Source organism: Hypanus sabinus, chromosome 22 (genome assembly GCF_030144855.1).
Source record: "Hypanus sabinus isolate sHypSab1 chromosome 22, sHypSab1.hap1, whole genome shotgun sequence".
Classification (NCBI taxonomy): Eukaryota; Metazoa; Chordata; class Chondrichthyes; order Myliobatiformes; family Dasyatidae; genus Hypanus; species Hypanus sabinus.
The window spans coordinates 30,219,556-30,239,372 of NC_082727.1; the positions used below are offsets into that span (position 1 = coordinate 30,219,556).

General features: G+C 41.2%; 1 protein-coding gene across 2 annotated transcripts in view; it reads right to left on the bottom strand.

Annotated features, from left to right (window-relative positions):
• LOC132379484 (protein bicaudal C homolog 1-like) overlaps nt 1–19,817 on the bottom strand; it is a 341,806-nt gene that overhangs the window by 140,218 nt on the left and 181,771 nt on the right. For both annotated transcript variants that reach the window (XM_059947423.1, XM_059947424.1), the window contains exon 3: nt 8,209–8,278. In XM_059947423.1, coding sequence (XP_059803406.1) covers nt 8,209–8,278 — 70 coding nt within the window. The remainder of the gene's footprint in view (nt 1–8,208; nt 8,279–19,817) is intronic.

The following is a 19,817-nucleotide window of genomic DNA, read 5'->3' on the forward strand; positions in this document are numbered from 1 at the left end:
AATTAAAGATGGTTGGACTGCCCTGAGGAAACTCCTATTATGGTGTCATTAGGCTGAAATAGTAGACTCTCAATGTGCAACTCCTACTGCTTTCTTCGGTTCAATAGCAAGAATGTCCTTCCTCAAATTTGGAGACCAAATCTGAACACAATACTCCAGGTGTGGTCTCACCAGTGTCCTGTAAAACTGCAGAAGGACATCTTTGCTCCTGTACTCAACTCCTCTTGTTATGAAGGCCAACATGCCACCAGCTTTCTTCACTGCCTGTTGTACCTGCATGCTTACTTTCAGTGACTGATGAACAAGGACACCTAGATCTTGTTGTACTTCTCCTTTTCTTAACTTGACACCATTCAGATAGTAATCTGCCACCTTGTTCTTGCCACCAAAGTGGATAACCTCATATTTATCCACATTAAACTGCATCTGCCCACTCACCCAACCTGTCCAAGTCACCTTGCATTCTCCTAACATCCTCCTCGTATTTCACACTGCCACCCAGCTTTGTGTCATCTGCAAATTTGCTAATGTTTGCTCTAGAATTCACATTTCTGCCCATGTTTCCATAAAGGTCGTCAGGATATCTGGGACCACATGGTCCAAACCAATCATAAATTGAGCATTAATGAGCATTAAATTTAGAAACTATCCAGTATATTCTCTGTTGACCATACTTTATCATTGGGCCTACACCTCAAATATAATTGGTTGTGTTGTCCAGAGTGTGAAAAGTAAAAAAGATTAGCTGTATTTGTTAGATGTACATTTAAACTTTATTTCATTTTTGCTTCATTTGTGTCATCGTTTGCAATGTGGTGGTAGTAGTAGTAGGCAGCTGTCATTCCTAGGGGATCATGGGTTTGTGCCTCTGGTGGTCTGTGTCCTCTCCAAGGGCAAGAAGATTTGAAGAACTGACTGTTGCCCATACAGCGGGTTCCCCCGCTCCACATCACCAATGTGGTCCAAGGGACAGGCAAGCACCGATATAACGGTGCCAGTGTCGTCGCAGAGGTTGCCAGAGTGAAGTTGTAAATAACATCAAACTGCCTTAGGGACTCCGGCTCCAGATTTCTTCCTCGGGGTTTAGTCCTGAAGCCTCTCCTGTGGGTGGGAGGCAGCGGAGGTTTAAAATCAGAGTTTTCCTTCTCCAGTGTGGTAACTGCCTACAACTTACTGATCGGTATGTCTTTGGAACATGGAGAGCACCTGGAGGAAACCCACTTGGTCAGGGGAAGAACATACAGACTCCTAAAAGACAGCAGCAGTAGATTGAACAGAGATGTGGAAATCATCAAGGAAATAAAGAACAGTATTTAAGGACTATTGTTAAGAGCAGCAGCATATTATTATTTCATTCCACTATTTGTTACAGAACAGTGACAAAATTACTGAAACATTTCTAAAATGGGGGAACAAAGTGTTGCTTTAACCTTGGGTGTTGTCTAGGCAGTTTGGCACAGTGTACTACCGAAGTGTATTTCACAGGCCTTCAGGGGCCTTTTATGAAGTACCAATTAATTTTCATCTCTTTCAAATTGCCAGTGGTCACAGATCTTGGTGTTCTCATTATTCATCGACAAAGCAACAGTGCAAACAATAGCCTTTCCCAAACGTTCAGACCCATAAAATCCAAGCAAGACCAGCCAACACACACAAGAACAAGCTGAAATGAACTGCTGGATCTTCAAGGGGGAGGTAGATCAGAAATGGTCCAGAGACTGTAATGATGGCTGTACAATTGTATCTGTATACGACAGAAATAGTGGTTACTCAGCCCTGAGGTCATTACTGTCCACACACTTGGACATTCTACAAACACCCAGCTTCTTCCCAAAAGTTTCACCAATTGTAAGTGAAATCCCGAAGCCCTTTGTCACAAAAATTTGAAACACTGTCCCTCAAAACAGAGATTAGGGCAATGGGTTAAGATTATCAGTGCTAGAACGCATGAGCATGAGCCACATGTCAGTATGTTTGAGGGGTGACTATAATGATGAAAAGATTGGATAGAGGAAATCCAGAGAAACAGCATGAACTACAGGGAGAATCAAGAACATGGGTGCGTGATATAAAACTAGAGCTAGATCTTTAACTATTCAAAATTAAAATAAAACAGAAAACCTGAAGAACAGTTAATGCTGCAGAAACCCAGCAGATCAAACAACAATGATGAAACAACAAACATTTACCATTTCAGAGCAACACACAAAATCCTGGAGAAATTCAGCAGGCTAGATAGCATAGATGGAGAGGGATACACAGTCGGTATTCCATCAGGACTGAAAATGAAGGGGGAAGAAGCCAGAATGGGGGGGGGGGTGGAGAGGGGAAAGCATTCAAGGTGGCAGGTAATATGTGAAACCAGGTCAGAGGAATGGTGGGGAGGGTGAATGAGAAGATGGAAGGTGATAGGCTGAAAGGTAAAAGGCTAAAGAAAAAGAAATCTGGAAAGTGTGATCAGTAGACCATGGGAGAAAGGAAAGGAGGAAGGACATCAGAGGGAAATGATGGGCAGGTGAGGAGAAGAGAAGGGGTAAGAGGGGAGCCAGAATAAGAATGGAAAGAGTGAGAAGAGGGAGACAGGGATTGCCTACTGGATTCTACAGAGATCGATGGGGTGCATTGAAGGGAATATATCTGATAGGATAAAATTACAGATAGTTAAAAAAAAGATAAGCTCAAGATTCTTATAAAAATAAGATTAATCACAGTCCTGAAGGGTCTCATCCCAATACGTCAACTGTCCGTTTGCCCCCATAAGATGCCTCCTGACCTGCTGGGCTCTTTGTGCATCTCCTGAGTCTCCCAATTAACATTGCTTGTCTGTGTGTAATGTGTTGCTACCGTTGTACAGTCTGTGCAATGTTTCAGAGTCTGACTACACCAAAAAAAAGATGACAGGCAAAAATGGTCAGTTCTCATTAAAACAGAAAGTTGGAGAATTTGACATTGAGTCCAGAAGGGTGTAAACGTGAAAATGAAGTATTTGTGTTGGGTCTCACTGTAACAGTACAGGAGACCACAGGCCAAGGAATCAGAGTGGGAAGGGAACAATGGCAGATCCCTAGGGCTCAGGGTCACTACTGTGGACCGTTCAGACTAAGTAGGATAAGAGTAAATTAATTACTGCTTCCCGTGGAAGGATTGTCCAGGTCACTGGATAGTGAGAAGGTGATCAGGAAAGAGGTGAAAGAGCAGGTACTGGTGGTAGTTACATGTAAAAGAGATGAGGGTGAATAGTAGGCAGGGAGTCACAAAGGGAATGGTTCCTTCAGAACACTGATGGGGAACAGATTATAAATGATTCCTGAATATGGTTGGATTGATTCCTGACCTCACAATCTACCTCCTTATGACCTTACACCTTATTATTTAGCTGCACTGCACTTGCTCTGCAGCTGTTAAGCTTTATTCTGCATTGTTAATGTTGAACTTTGTACAAACTCAATACACTGGGCAATGATTTGATCTGTACGAACACATCGCAAGACAAGCTTTTCCCTGTACTCGGTACATGTGACAATAATTAATGAGGGCGACATGTTAGTGTTGTGGTTAGCACAATGCTTTACAGTACCAGCAACCCAGCTTCAATTCCTGCTGCTGTCTGTCAGGAGTTTGAACGTTCTCCCCGTGGGCTTCCTCTGGGTGATCTGGTTTCCACCCACAGTCCAAAGATGCACTGGTTGGTAGGTTAACTGTAAATTGTCCTGTGATTAGGCTACAGATAAGCCTGGGGTTGTATGGTTCGAAGGGCCTATTCACAATTTATCAATGAGGATCCACCTCCCATTCAACCTTCTAAATCCCAGCGAATACAGGCCCAGAGCCAACAAACGTTCCTCAGATGCTAACCCTTTCATTCCCAGAATCATCCTTGTGAACATCCTCCGAACCTTCCCCAATGCCAGCACATCTTTTCTTATACAAGGAGCCCAAAACTGCTCACAATACTCAAGGTGAGGCCTCACCAGTGCCTTATAAAGCTTCAGCATCACATCCCTACTCTTGTATTCTAGACCTCTTGAAATTAATGCTAACATTATATTTGCCTTCCTCACCACCGACTCAAGTTAACCTTTAGGATGTTCTGCACAAGGACTTGAAGTCCTTGCAGATTTTTGGGTTCTCTCGCAGTTTAGAAAATAGTCTGCACTTCCCAGGGCTGAAATGGTTGCGACAAGAGGACACAGGTTTAAGGTGCTGGGGAGTAGGTACAGAGGAGATGTCAGGAGTAAGCTTTTTTTTCCCACACAGATAGTGTTGAGTGCGTGGAATGGGCTGCTGGCAACGGTAGTGGAGGCAGATACGATAGGGTCTTCTAAGAGGTTTTTAGACAGGTACATGGAGCTCAGTAAAATAGAGGGCTAAAGGTAAGCCTAGTAATTTCTAAGGTAGGGACATGTTCGACAGAACTTTGTGGGCCAAAGGGCCTGTATTGTGCTGTAGGTTTTCTATGTTTCCATCTATTTCTACTACCAAAATGCATGACCATGCATTTCCCAACATCGTATTTCATTTGCCACTTTCTTGCACGTTCTCCTAATCTGTGTAAGTCCTGTAGTCCCTCCACCAATCATTGTATCAGCTGCAAACTTGACAACAAAATCATCTATTCCATCATCTAAATCATTGACATACAGCATAAAAAGAAGCAGTCCCAACACCAACCCCTGCAGAACACCACTTGTCACTGGCAACCAACCAGAAAATTATCCTTTTCTTTCCACTCACTCCCTCCTATCAATCAGCCATTGCTCTAACCCTGCTAGTAACTTTCCCTATAATACCACGGACTTTTAACTTGGTAAGCAGTCTCAATGTGACACCTTGTAAAAGGCCTTCTGAAAGTCCACATATACATCATCCACCGCATCCCCTTTATCTATCCTATTTGTAATCTCTCAAAGAATTCCAACAGACTCATCAGACAAGATTTTCCTTTAAGGAAACTATGCTGACTTTGTCCTATCTTGTCCTGTGTCACCAAGTATTCCATAACCTTTCATCCTTAACAATTGAATCGAACATCTTCCCAACCACTGAGGTCAGGCTAACTGGTCTATAATTTTCTTCTGCTGCCCTCCTCCTTTCTTAAAGAGTGGAGTGACATTCGCAATCTTCCAGTCCTTCCAAACCATACCAGAGTTCAATGATTCTTGAAAGATCATTACTAATGCTTCCATAATCTCTACTGCTACCTCTTTCAGAACCCTATCATGTAGTTCATCTGATCTGGGTGACTTATGTACTGAGAAGCCAGGTTTATTTGCTTAAGTGAACACATGATACACAAATGTCTTGTCATGATAAGCCTGCTGTCTGGGCTATTCGTTTTACTAAATTAAACTAACAAAACAACTGTCTTCCACAGTGAAGACTGATACAAAATACTCATTTAGTTCATCTGCCACCTTCTTGTCCCCCGTTGTTATTCTCTCTGGCTTCATTTTTATCCACTCTCATCTCTCTTTTATTTTTTATATACTTGAAAAAACATTTATCTGCCAAATTATCCTGTTTCTACCCTCACTAGCGCGTGGCACAGGATTCTAGAGACAGAAATATCTCGAGTACTTAAACAGATGCACGGTGCTTAAATCCACATTAGCAGAAGCTTGATAATCAAAATATGACTTTTTCCAGAGCTTCTGGCAAATAAATCATAGCTTCAACAATGGGTTTTACTGACCGAGTCCAAAGCATCTAGGGTTGTGTTGATAATTAATGTTCAGCAAATATTGTGATAGATACTGAGAAGCCAGGTTTACTTGCTTAAGTGAATACATGATACACAAATGTCTTGTCATGATAAGCCTGCTGTCTGGGCTATTCATTTTACTAAATTAAACTAACAAAACAACTGGATCATTAAACCTCAACCTTAACTGCAATGCTCACCTTCTGCTCTCTTGATATTTCCCACCTCAGATCCAGCACTTTCCTTCCACTTCTGTAACGTCTAATGTCATTAATCATCCCCTTTCCTCCCAGTTAAATCAGAAGCAGAATCAAAATCAGGTTTAATATCACCAGCACATGTCGTGAAATTTGTTAGCTTTGCCACAGCAATACATAATCATAGAAAAGAAAGAAAAAAAACCTGAATTACAGTGAATATATAAATTTATATTAAGTAGTTAAATAAATGGTTCAAAAATAGAAATAAATAATAGTGAGTTAGAGTTCATGGGTTCAATATCCATTCAGAAGTTGATGGCAGAGGGGAAGAAGCTGTTCCTGAATCATTGAGCATGTGCCTTCGGGCTTCTGTACCTCCTACCTGATGGGAACAATGAGAAGAGGGAATGTCCTGGGTGATGAGGGTCCTTAATGATGATAGTGGATCCTGACAATTCCACCTTCCCCAGCCCCATCTGCAAACTTTTCTATGCCTACCAAGTTCTTTGAACATACTATTACCACAGCCTCTTCCCTCTCTTCCTTAAAATTCATTAATCAAACTTGCACCCGAGCAAAAATGCAATGTTCCGCTACATCTAGCCTGACTGAAGTCAGCCCGACAGCAATTCATCATCATCACGTGCCCTCTGTGCCACTAACCACTTCACTCCACATAACAGTTCCAACATCATCAACCCTCTATCCACACAGTCCAAAGAGCATCCAAAGATTCCTTATCATGTTACAAAAACCTAAAAACACATACCATCAGGCTCAACAATGGCTTCAATACCACTGTTATCAGACTCTTAAACAGACCTCCCACACATCCAAAGTTCAAATATCAAAGTAAACTTATTAGCAAAGTACATATGGCATCATATCCTACCTTGAGATTCACTTTCTTGCAGGCATTTACAGGAAAGCAAAGAAATACAATAGAATTATGAAAAAAAACTGCACAACTCTAGAAAAAGATTAACAAACAACCAATATGCAAAAGAAGATAAATTGTGCAACTAAAATAAAATACTGAGAACATGTGTAAAGAGTCCTTGAAAGTGAGTGTGTGGGTCGTAGAATTAGTTCCGAGTAATGGTGCAGGAAGTTTTCCACACTGGTTCAGGAGCCTGATGGTTGGAAGTTTATAACTGTTCTTGAATCTGGTGCTGTGGGGCCGAAGGCTCTTGTACCTTCTGTCCGATGGTAACAGCATGGCCTGCATGGTGGGGTCTGTGATGATGGGTCCTACCTTCTAGTGACAGGTAGCACTGCATGTAAGTGTCTTAATGGTGAAGAGGGCTTTACCTGTGACGGACTGGGCTGTATCCACTACTTTCTTTACCTAATTCTGCTCCTGGGTATTGGTGTTTCCATACCAGGCTGCGATACAACCAGTTAGGATGCTCTTCATTGCACATCTATGGAACTTCATGAAAGTTTTTGTTGTCATGCCGAGTCTACACAAAATTCTAAGGAGACAGTGGTGCTGCCGTGCCTTGTTATAACATGCTGGTCCCAGGACAGATCATCTGATATATTAGCACCAAGGATTTTAAAATTACTGACCCCTTCCACCTCTGATCCCCCTAAGGAGGACTGTCTCATGGAACTTTCAATCTCCCATCATACCCCTTGAAGTGCAGGGAGACAAACTGCACCTGCTCTGTAACTGAAACACTACATTTTGCATTGCGTTTCTCTTTTTATGACCTCGATGTACTTATTTGTGGAATGCTCTATCTGGATGGTGGGTAAACAAGAGCTTGTCACTGTATTTCAGTGCACGTGACAATAATAAACCAATACCGACAGTTTCATGGAGAGATTTCCTCATGGCACGCTCCAAACAGGAGCAGAAACAACACTCAGCAACAAATCTCTACTTTATCCACACACCCAAAGGGCTTCACAGCTGTTCACAGTTTGTGACACTTCTCTCAGTCACCTGATCAGGAAGATCACGGCTATTTTTATCTGCCCAGGCCCAAAGCGTTATCATTATGTTTGTAGGCGAAGGGAGGCGAGGCTGAATGATCACTCATCTTAAAATGTGACAGAAGGAAATCTGAGGTGTGAAGCAAAAAAGACACACGGAAACAAGAACACTTGTCAGAGTTAGATGTATAAAAACTCAAACATCTGTGACTAGGAAATTCCACATCCTGGAGTTTGGCTTCTCACGATCCCCCTGAAGGGAGCTATATTTTAAACTTACAATATTATAATTATGTTTTATTTCCAGAACATGAACATCACTATCACACAAACCTGTATTTTCATTACTGACCACAAGACACTTACCTTTCTTCGACTTTGCTCCAATCTTCAGTTTTGATGGCCATGCTATCTGCGTGCTTGTTTCTTCCATAATCTGTTGAAAGATTTGAAAGCTGATGATAATACCATTCAAATGGCTTGAATGCAAGTTTTTGCATCATTACTGAACAAAGTAACCAGTTGTACCCTCCCCACTTACCTTCGTGGTTAGGGGACTAAAGATTAAATAATCAGCTACAAACACAAACACTGATTTAGAAGATTGGGGAAAATAGTTCATTAAAAAAAAACATCTGATTGGTGCCATTCTGCTGTTTTCACATTTATCTTATTTATTTTTGTATTTCCATTTATTACTACTATATATAGTTTACTCTTGGCTTCATATGAATAAGGAATTTCATTACACCTTATTGAATATGACAATCTGTAGCCAGGGATGAATGTTAGGCCAGATGTTGAGACAGACAGAAATCTTAAAAGACTGGAAGACATGCATAGAGTGAAATGAGATGAAGCCAAAAAAATAATCTGAAGATGAGCAGGTTAAGCTGGAGGCACTGATGGACAGGGTATCGATATGGGACTTACCAAAGGGCCAAAGATAATGTAATGGCTCTGTTTTGGAGTCTTCATAATGAAAAAGGAAGGTATCCAGATGTGAAAAATAATTCAAGTTTTTAAAAAAAATTCACCTAAGTTGCAATGCCCATGCCAATCAGGTTCTCAGGTCAAAATTGTAGCTACACGTTTCTTGCTAGAGTCTAGAAGGAGTTGGTGTGAGACTTGTAGGATGTCATCGCCTTTTGGTTTCGCAATGTTCAGAAGACAACTAATAATGGGGTGAGACTAAAAATTACATTGTGTTTCACCAACCCCCCACCCCCACCCCACATCTTTCACAAATGTGTCAAGACCACCAAAAGCAGGAAAGTGAGGCAGGAGGATGGATAGAGATCCCACTGAATGTTAAGACAGAAACTAGAGTTCATGGTCGGCAGCAATGCTCTTCCTGAGGTTAACTATCAGGCATTATTGCACAGTATATCATTGGTATAATAGCTCAGTGAATAGCTCTGCCCTAAGAACCTGCCTGAGCAGTTGCATGTCATCGAGGCACAGAGATATACAGTGTGGAAACAGGCCCTTTGGCTCAATGTGCCCATGCTGACCAAGGCATACAGTCCAGACTCCATAAAGTCCAACACATTCAACATATTCATGCAGAATACTATAGACAAAAGGGCAAAAGTGTTAAACTCTACCAATAATCATTCAACAAGCCACCTCTTGCATTTTGACTGGTCATGAGATAGGAAGCTTTGGCACCTCTGTAGAGCTGAGCTGGACAGGACTAGAGCTGGAGGTAATGGATGGCTTGCAATGACTCCTAGCACTGTGAGCTTTCAGTGCCCCAATCTAACAAATGGCTTCCTCCACAACAACTACCCTTTGTTTCTCAGATTGCCTTCAAAGCATTTTCTGGTTTTGCACTCTATGCCATCCTTAGAAGTTTGCTAAGATTAACCACCCAAGTGGTAATGTCTTTAGTTTTAACTACATTGTTCATATCGGGGTTTCACAGCATACTAAAACGACTGTGCTGTTGCCTTCAATTCTCCTGCCAAAGGCAACCGACACAGGAATGTTCAATAACAAAGGTTTCCTTGAAGTAATTTCGCGGCAACGTGCTCACTCTGCCACAACAAGAAATCAAAAACTCAGAGGAAAATTGGAACGTGGGGTGACTGCCAGGCTACCGCTGTTTGGGAAGGGAAAAAAATGGCAAGTGGTGGGACATGAAAGTCGAAGTGGAGTAGATAGAAATGGAAAAAGGAAATGTTAACGGAGAGAAAAAAAGAAGCGAAAAGGAGGCGAATGACAGCTAGCAGGAAGAGGAAGGGAGGGCTAATGCTAGGGTAAAGAAACAGAAGGCTGAGAAAAGGAAGGAAGGAATGGGAGGGGAAAGATACAGTGGGAGGAATGAGAGTGAATGTGTGAGTACAAGGCTGGAGAACAAAAAAAAAATCAAATAGAGATGATGGGTGGGGAACAGAAATGAAGTCATCTTCAAGCTCAGATTGGTTCTCTTCCCTTCACAACCATGTGCTGATTTCAAAAACCAAGCTTAAAATATGGAGGGACCAACAGCTTCAGCAGGAGGTTGCTCTTGTTTCCACTCTGGATATGTGAATTCTCTGGCCATGAAAACAGACACCATCCCACTTCATCCATGCCAATCATAATGCGCATCTCTGCCAAACCCATTCCTGCATTTAGTCCATATCCGTCCAAACCTTTCCTATCTATCCAATTCCCTTTAAGCATTGTAAATGAGCCTGCTTCACCACCTCGTTCTATAAATCCATGAAATCTTGCCCATTATATCTCTATCAAGTTCCTACCCTCTCTTCGTAAAACATGTCTTCTAGTTCTACAGTCCCCTTGCCTGCTTTACTTCGCTTATTTTTCAGAATCAGTATTAGGTTTCATATCACCAGCATAAATCTTGAAATTCATTAACTTTGCTGCAGCAGTACAATACATGATAAAGAAGAAAAAAAAATTCTATATGCATATATTAAACAGTTAAATTTAAAATAGTGAAAAACAGAAATAAAGTGAGGTAGTGCTCATGCCCATTTAGAAACTGGATGACAGGTGAGAAGAAGCTGTTCCTGAATCATTGAGTGTGTGTGTTCAGGCTTCTGTACCTCCTTCCTCTTGGTAACAATAAAATTAATAATGGACACTACCAATCTGGGGCACCACTCCTTGAAGATGTCCTGGATACTACAGAGACTAGTACCAACGACGGAGCTGACTAATTTTACAACTTGCTGTAGCTTCTTTCAATTCTGTGCTGTAGCCCCACCCCCACTTACCCCCTACTAGACAGTGATGCAGCCCGTCAGAATTCTCTCCAGCAGTACATCTGTAGAAGTTTTAGAGTTTTAGATGACAAACCAAATATTCTCAAACTCCTAATGAAAGATAGCCACATCGATATGTTGGGACCAGGTTAGATCCTCAGAAATCCTGGCACCCAGGAACTTGAAATTGCTCACTCTCTCCACTTCTGATCCTTCCATGAGAATTGGTTCATGTTCCCTCATCCCACCCTTTCTGAAGTCCACAATCAGCTCTTTGGTCTCACTGATGTTGAGTGCAAGGTTGTTGCTGCGATACCACTCATCTAGCTGATATATCTCACTCCTGTATGCCCTCTTGTCTCCATCTGAGATTCTGCCGACATTGGTTGTATCAGCAGCAAATTTATAGATGGCATTTGAGCTACACCAAGCCACACAGTGATTGGTATAGACACAGTAGAGCAGTGGGCTAAGCACACAACTCTGAGGTCCACCAGTGTTGATCATCAGCGAGGAGGAGATATTATCACCAATCGACATAGATTGTGGTCTTCCGATTAGGAAGTCAAAGATCCAATTGCAGAGAGAGGTACAGACGTCCAGTTCTGTAGCATATTTATCAGGACTGTGGGAATGATGATATTTAATGCTGAGCTATAGTCAATTGACAGCATCCTGACATAGGTGTTTGTATTGTCCAGGTGGTCTAAAGACACGTGATAAGCCATTAAGTTTGTGTCTGCTGTAGGCCTATTGCAGCAAAAGGCAAATTGCAGTGAGTCCAGGTCCTTGTAGAGGCAGGAGTTGATTCAAGGCTTGACCAACCTCTCAAAGTATTTCATCACTGTAGATGTGAGTGTTATTGGACGATAGTTTATAAAGCTCTGTAAGTTTACCCCTCAGCCTCCTACACTTAAGTGAAAAGAGTCTTAACCTAACCAACCTCCCTGTATAACTACAATGCTCCATTCCAGGAAACATTCCTGGTGAATCACTACTGCATTCCTTCTATTGCTAACACATTCTTCCCATAGTGTGATGACCAGAAATGTACACAATGCTCTTAAGTATTGCTTAACTGATGTTTTCTACAGCTACAACACGAGTTGAGAAGATAATGAAGACAAATGCAATGTAGGCCTTCATTTTGAAAGGACTCAAATATAAAGAAAGAATGTAATGCTGATGTGTTATAAAGCATTAGTCAGAACGTGGAGTACTTTAAGCAGATTTGGGTCCCTTCTCTAAGAAAAGAGGTGCTGGAATTGGAGAAGGTCCAGAGGAAGTTCACAACAATAATCCTGGAAGTGAAAAGGTTACCATATAAGCAGTGTTGGATGGCTGGAGTTCAGAAGAATTGGGGGGGGGGGGGGATGAGGAGGGCGGATTTCATTGAAACCTATTGAATATTGAAAGTCCTCGATAGAGTTGAAGTTCCCAATAGTTTGGGAGTCTACGACCAAAGGGCACAGCCTCAGAATATAAGGATGTCCCTTACATGAGGAGGATTTTCTTTAGCCAGAGGGTGGTAAATCTGTGGAATTTACCACCACAGATGGCTGAAGAGGCCAAGCCATTGGGTATATTTAAAGCGGAGATTAATAGGTTCTTCATTAACAGGGATATCAAAGGTTACAAGGAGTACTCTGAGTCCATAATCTTCTAAACTCTTTAACACTATCTTGAGATTCTGGAGATGTTCCTAGTCATCCTCACCAGTAATGCTGTGAGCCCGGGGAGCCTTGCATAACCTGGTTCACAGCTTTCTACCAGTGCAGGTGCAGATGCTACTGCAGAAATAAACCTATTATAGTGATCAAACTCTTCGTGAGTGCTTATGGTGAGAAACACTTTGGAATCTGCTTCCATCTCCGTCTGAGATAGGCATCAGCTAAGTCCACTTTGCTGAAGTGTGTCCATCCTAGAAAGGTTGGCAAAGATATCCTCTATTCTGGGCAGAATGTGCTGATCTACTTTCATTACTGGGTTGATGGCGGTCTTAAAATCACCACAGATCCTGACAGACCCATCCTTCTTGGATTTTGGGACCACTGGTGCTGTTCATGGGCTCCAGTCAACCTTGGAAAGAATTCCTTCAGTTTTCTTGCGAGCTAGCTCACTGGCTGCTTTATCATGGATCGTATAAGTAACCAGACAGGCTTTGTAAAACTTGAGTGTGGCATTTTCATTTAACACTATCTTACCCTTGACACATTCAAGTTTTCAGTGTCATCCTTGAACATCATCCAGTATCTTTCTTAATTCACTTTCAGTTAACTATATTGCAGGGGATGTTTCATGCAACTAGTAAGTGTCTCAGCCAATCACAGCCCCACAATGTTGTTCCTCCCTGTTTTCACAATATGCAGGCTCAATGTGGCTTGTTGGTTGTTGTATTTCACTGCTACAAATGTCATTTCCACAGGAGTTACCTTTTCTCCAGTACAAGTTCTTAGTTGGATATCTGAAGGCTTCAGTTTAGTGTCTTTGAAATGGTGTTCAAACTCTTTTTTTGTTATGACCAAAGCAGCTGAGTCAATGTCAATTCTATTTTAATTAATTTGCCGTTCACTTCTGGTAAGCCATATTGGTCATCTTGTGTTAGTTTTCTCAATGTAAATCTCAAGGCTATCTAGCCCTGCGTCACTATCATTATCATAATTTTTTATCAACAGCATGCAACTCCACTTTTTATCTTTTTCTTTTCCCTATGCAGCCTATTTCTTTTTGCCTGCCTGACATGCTCTTTGTATCTGTTCTACTTTGTTGCATTTTCTGCACGTTTTGCCTTTAAACATGCATTGGGCTGGTGTATGTGAGATCCTGCCAGAGTGGTAGCATAATTTGTTCAGCCATGCAAGTTGTTATTTAGATGGTGCTATTTATCACACTCACCTTCATTCCTGACTGCAACTCAACTGTACATCTGGCCATTGTTTCCATTGATACTGCAATTTCAACTGCTCTTTTCAACGAGAGTTGTGCTTCAGTTAGGAGCTGTGTATGAATGCTTTCTTGTAACATTCCACGAACTAAATAACCTCTCAGTGCGTGATTAAGCCTATCACTGAACTGATAATGCTCAGTTTCTTCAATTCAGCCATGTAAGCTAAAATGGACTCCCCGTCAATGAGATTCCAATTATGAATCTTGAAGTATTCTGCGATCAACAATGGTTTCAGTTCTAAATGTTCCTGCATTACTTTCATGATATCAACAAAGCTCATTTTGACTGGGTTGGTTGGAGCAGTTAAATTTCTAAGCCTACCAGATGATTTTCCACCTATTACACTCAGTTACACTAGCATTCACTTTCATTGGCCTCAAAATACTGCTCAATTTGTTCAGTGTACATCATCCAGTTATCTGTTGTGCAAATGAACACATCTATCTTTCCAAGGTAGCCAATCATTTCTGCTTTTATTTATTTATCAATACTCACTGTTTATGAATCAACTGATTCATTCCATTCATCGATATATTCATCCATCCATCAATAACATGATGTGCTTCAACAGGTAAGTAATCAACTCTGGTGTGTTTTAAAACATTGTTATTGCCACTGTTATGTTTTGTAACTCCAAGAAACAATTAAAAAAACTACAGAGCTGAAAAAATGTGTCTACTTAGTTTCTTCTTTTAGTAAGACACTTATATATGACATGGTAGCAGAATGACGTATGCAATTTACCTAGTTGCATATAACTTATAATGAATTATATGAACGTAATGAATGTAAACAAAGAATGATTAGTCAAACAACATATTTACAATATTACTCAAATATTAAATACACTACTCCTTCTACACCAGAAATCGTGTTCTTTCTACTTGTGGGGCAGACCTGCAGTACCTGATGTTCTCGATAACTAGCAGCATTTTGAGATTGTAAAAAAGACAAAGGACAAACCATTGCACCTTTGGCTGCATCCGAGTGTGCCGCCATCAAGCTCGAGGCTGGACTCAGGGATTGCAGAAAGTAAGGCCAATCAGAGATGGAGTTATCTGTATTCACATCAAGGATGGATTCGCAGTTGAGGTCCGTATTCATTTCCATCCTTTAAGTTCATTTGTTTTTGTTTTTTTAATGTCCTTTTTGTTGTAAGTAAGTTTAAATGAGCAGGCTATAGCTGAAGAAAGTTCACATTGCCAGTATCTGCTCACACGCCTGCTTATATAGCCAGAAAACTCCAATCAGATGTACCTAAGACCTTGGTCTTGAGTTCTCTCTCTGCAAACCTTCAATGAGGGGCATGAATGTTTGGCCTCAAGAACATGAACACTCACCCCCCCCCCCTATAATAATCACAAACACAAACTGATTGGGATACAGCCTGATCATTGGTGGAAACCATTACTTTCTGGATGAAAGCTCTTACAACTGAGTTTTGTTTCACAAAATCAATGTGTCTCCATTTATGGTGTGATACTGTTTCAACTGTTCACAAAAGTTATCAACTTGTGCAATGGCTGCTATACATTTTCCCTCCAGATCTTCGTGGTAATAAACTGACCCAAGTAAACTGTCTGCATTTCCAATTAAAAATTGGCACAATAACACACTGCCCAGTTATCACCACAAGCAGGCAATTATCCAAATCCAGGCCATGGTTCATTAAAGTGGAACATTATTTAATTTTATTACCTTCAACTGGGAGAAGGGAAAATAAATATAATTGAATTTATAATTTATAATATAAATATAATAAATACAAGGTTAAAACAAATAATTCATTTTAAGAACTCAACCAAATATTAACTAATGCTTTGTTTCAGTGCTGGGAAATTCAAACATTTCCTCAACAATCTTTTCATGACCAAGCCATAAAATAAAATCATCCTGCTAATGAAGACTAAAACCATCACACGCTGTAATCATTAAGAGAGTGAAGACTTTTTACTGAAGGTTCACTGAGAGGGAACTGAAAGCCATGGTCTCAGGTACACCTGACTGGAGCTTCCTGGCTATACGTGCCTCTAATCAGGTGTGTGAGCAGATACTGGTGATGTGAACTTTCTTCAGCTACGGTCTGCTCACCAAAAGGTCTTCCAACAAAAAGTTCAAAATCAAATTAAAAACAACAGAAATCTTCTGTCATATTAAGGTAAAATATTAGTCTCGCGCCAGAATACAGTACCCACTACAGGCAGTCCCTGACTTACGGACAACTCGTACTTATGAATGGAGGGAGGAGAACACCGTCTGCCATCTGAAGTCGGATCACGACGCCGTCTGCCATTTTAAGTCGTTGCCGTTAACATTGTGTTGAGTGTGTAACTTTGTATTTGGCTTAAATATTTCTTAGCAAGAATCACCCTGAGACCCCCCCCCCACCCATTTCCAGTCAGCACTGCCCCCACTTGTCCCATTTAACCTGTCTCAGCAAGGGTGGACTTTAGGACCTGGAGCAGCACAAGACCCACCGCTAGTGGCGGCTGCCATATTTTTTTATTAAATGCAGTTGTGAACAATAGCCAAATCAGAGATGCTAATCAAGTCAACTAGTTCCTAAAAAGAACTCTGATAGGCCAATAAGACGATAGAACATAAAATCCGCAGTTCTCTGTTCTGTTGATGGATAACAAGGCAATTGAAAATAAAGTGGAAATAATAAAGCAATTGGAAAGAGGTGAAATGCCATCGGTCATTGAAGAAGCTTTAGGCTACAGTCAGTCAACGATCGGAACAATTTTAAAGGATACAGGTAAAGGATAAAGTGAGAATAGTGGAGAATAGAGGCCCTGCCCTGATGAAAACTACATTTATTACTAAGCAACACAGTGGTTTAATTATTGAAGTACATACGTTTCTTAAGTGTTTCAGATGCATAGAAAGGTAAAATATGTACTACATACTAAGACAAATGTTTGACTAACTGGTGCTAAATAATAACGGATGTACCTGTTCCGACTTACGTACAAATCCGACTTAAAGACAGACTCAGGAACGGAACTCGTTCATAACCTGGGGACTGTCTGCAGTGGAATCCTAAACAAGCACGTTACGGTTATTTTCATTATCTCATACCAAGTCAAGCCTATTATTTACAAGAGGGCTGTTACCAGCAAAGTAATAAACAGAAAGCTGGGTTATGAGAATAGTCTAAGTAGTTACACCTTTGCCTAGCATGCATGATGGATTAAGTGGACTCCACCTGTGAGGAATATTTAATTTCTGGAGGCAAAATAATACCTAAGAAGTAGCAAAGTTTTAAAACTACCAGTTACAAACGCAGTTAAAAAAACAATTAATTTACTAAGAACTGAAATTGCCAGACAAGCGTGCAGATTTAAATGACCAGCTTCAACATACAAAATTTGGACACAACTCCAAAAGTTTCTCCATGCAAGATGAACAAAAACTGGGCTTTAATATTTCTTTTGATATGCAGTGTCTGGGATGCCACCAGTAAATAATTTCTGTGAAGCTCTGGTTCTATGACATTACCAGCTTGTTATTTTTAAATTGGTGGCATCATTATACAGTAATAACTGATCAGGGATTATAGTAATATGAATTGCTGATTCTGATGGCTCCCATTTGGTTCTTTGATACAGCTACTTTCTATTCTCAGCCTTCAATACCAATGGTAAATGCAGAGGCTATTTTAGTTATGTATTAACTGTACAAAAATCTGACATTAATTTCTTTATACATGTGGACTAGTGATGAACTGCAAGTTCAGTAATAGGAGTTAAAATTCCATTGTGATTTTATGGATCAAAATGCCCCTAAGCTCTGTGTAGGAGTATTATCAATTAGAATTTGACTGAGCCAATTTGAGATATTAAAATAGATTTCTAAAGCTTACTCAAAGAGGTAATGTTTCCTGATGGTATCAAACAGATTGTACTCCTTCAAACAACATGCATATCTGCCATTTGGTTTTACTACATACGTTATTATAGTGTACACCATTAAAACAAATAAATCTTCTGTACCATAAAAAAATTACACTTTGTTCTAAAAGGAGCAGACTACTCAAATTTCAATATCATTATATGGCCCGTCTTAAACAGCACGTTAGATATTGTTGCTGTTATTCATTTGTGTGATTGTCCCTCCCCAATTTTCTTTGCAAAAGCCAAGCTGAGCCACTTTCTTGGTCTGCGGAGGCCCACCGAGCTGCTGAATCAGAATCAGGTTTACTATCACTGATGTGCGTTGAGAAAATTTGTTGTTTTGCAGCAGCAGTTCAGTGCAATCGATAGTTTAAAAAGGGAGTTCCAGGATGTAGACCAATAGCCAAAGAAATATGGGGATACATTTCCATGTTCAGACGGTTCATGGTTTGGAGGGGAACCCAGCAAGTGCCTGTTGCTACCTGCCTTTCCAATGGGCAGAGATTGTGGGCTGTTGTAGCAGCCAAGGTGAGTTGCTGAAGTGTATCTTGCAGGAAATTTGCTCTGTGGCCGGGGTTCACTATCGGAGGAGAAAGGGAATGGTTTGTACTGAAGAACTGGGCACCAGATTCAAATTTATTTATCACATGAACATTGAGACAGGCGCCATTTGCGTTAACAGCCAACACACTTCAGATGGGCTGGGGGCAGCCCGCAAGCGTTGCCAACATAGCATCTGCACCATGCTTGGTGGAAAAAAACAGAACACAAGTAACAAAACACACCCTGTTCTATCTCTCTCTCTCTCTATATAGACAGACAGACAGACACACACACACTGCCCACCCTCTGGCCTCCAGCCCCCTGCAGACTCGTGCAAACATTGGGCACAAACCTAAGGCTCCAGCCAATGGGCCACAACTTCTGGATTTCTAAGCGACCTCTGGGCTTTGATCTTAGGTATCAACTCCAGGACTGCAAATGACGAGTGAGGTCCCTGGATGAGGAACCCAAACTCCAGGCCTGAACTCCGTTCTTGCTAATCTAATGATGGGCCCCAAACACCGAACTCCGGTCTTGCCTACTTGTGTACCCAGGCTGTCACTGTCATTTCTCCTGCCCGTATGGAACTCTGATCCTGGAGTGAGCCAATGACTCGTTCACGGGGGAGGGAAAGAAACCAGTCCTTGGCATCACTAGTCCAATATTTGATCACAGCTGTCCTTTGCCCATGCTCACTTCATTGGCCTTAAAGTGCAAAGCAGAGTCATAGTCTCCAGCCTGGCCTCATCAGTGCCCATGATAGAGCTGGCTGAGATTACAAACCACTGTGACTGTTTCCTCTCCTGTGCAGTGGCCCCTCCATACCACACAGTAATGTAAGCAGTCAGAATACTTTCCACAATACATCTGCAGAGTCTTTAGTGACATAGTACACCTCCCCCCATATCCCTGTCTCTAAACCCTAACCTGCTCTCTCTGACCTCAAAACTATTCCTATGAGCCTCCAAAGAAACTCAGACTGAGCCAAGCAATTCAGCTGCAGTACATCAGCATGGATGGTGCAGTACTCTCCAAACTTCGTGGGAGCTGTGCTCATCCAGGCGGGGGGGGGGGGGGGGGGGGTCAACCATCTCATCCTGTCTTGCAGCCTTTAGGTAGTGGAACAAAAGAAACAGATACAGTAACAACCAACTCGGGTGTCTGCTCTGCTGATCAATACCGCCATGGCTGGCCTTCCATGTTAATGGCGCTTTCCTCCACTCTCAGAATCAGGTTCATGAAATTTGTTGTTTGTGGCAGTGCAACACATAAAATATATTATAAATTATAACAAGAAATGCATACAAAAAAATTAAATGAATAGTGCAAAAATGGTGAAGTAGTGTTCATGGTCCATTCAGAAATCTAATGTCA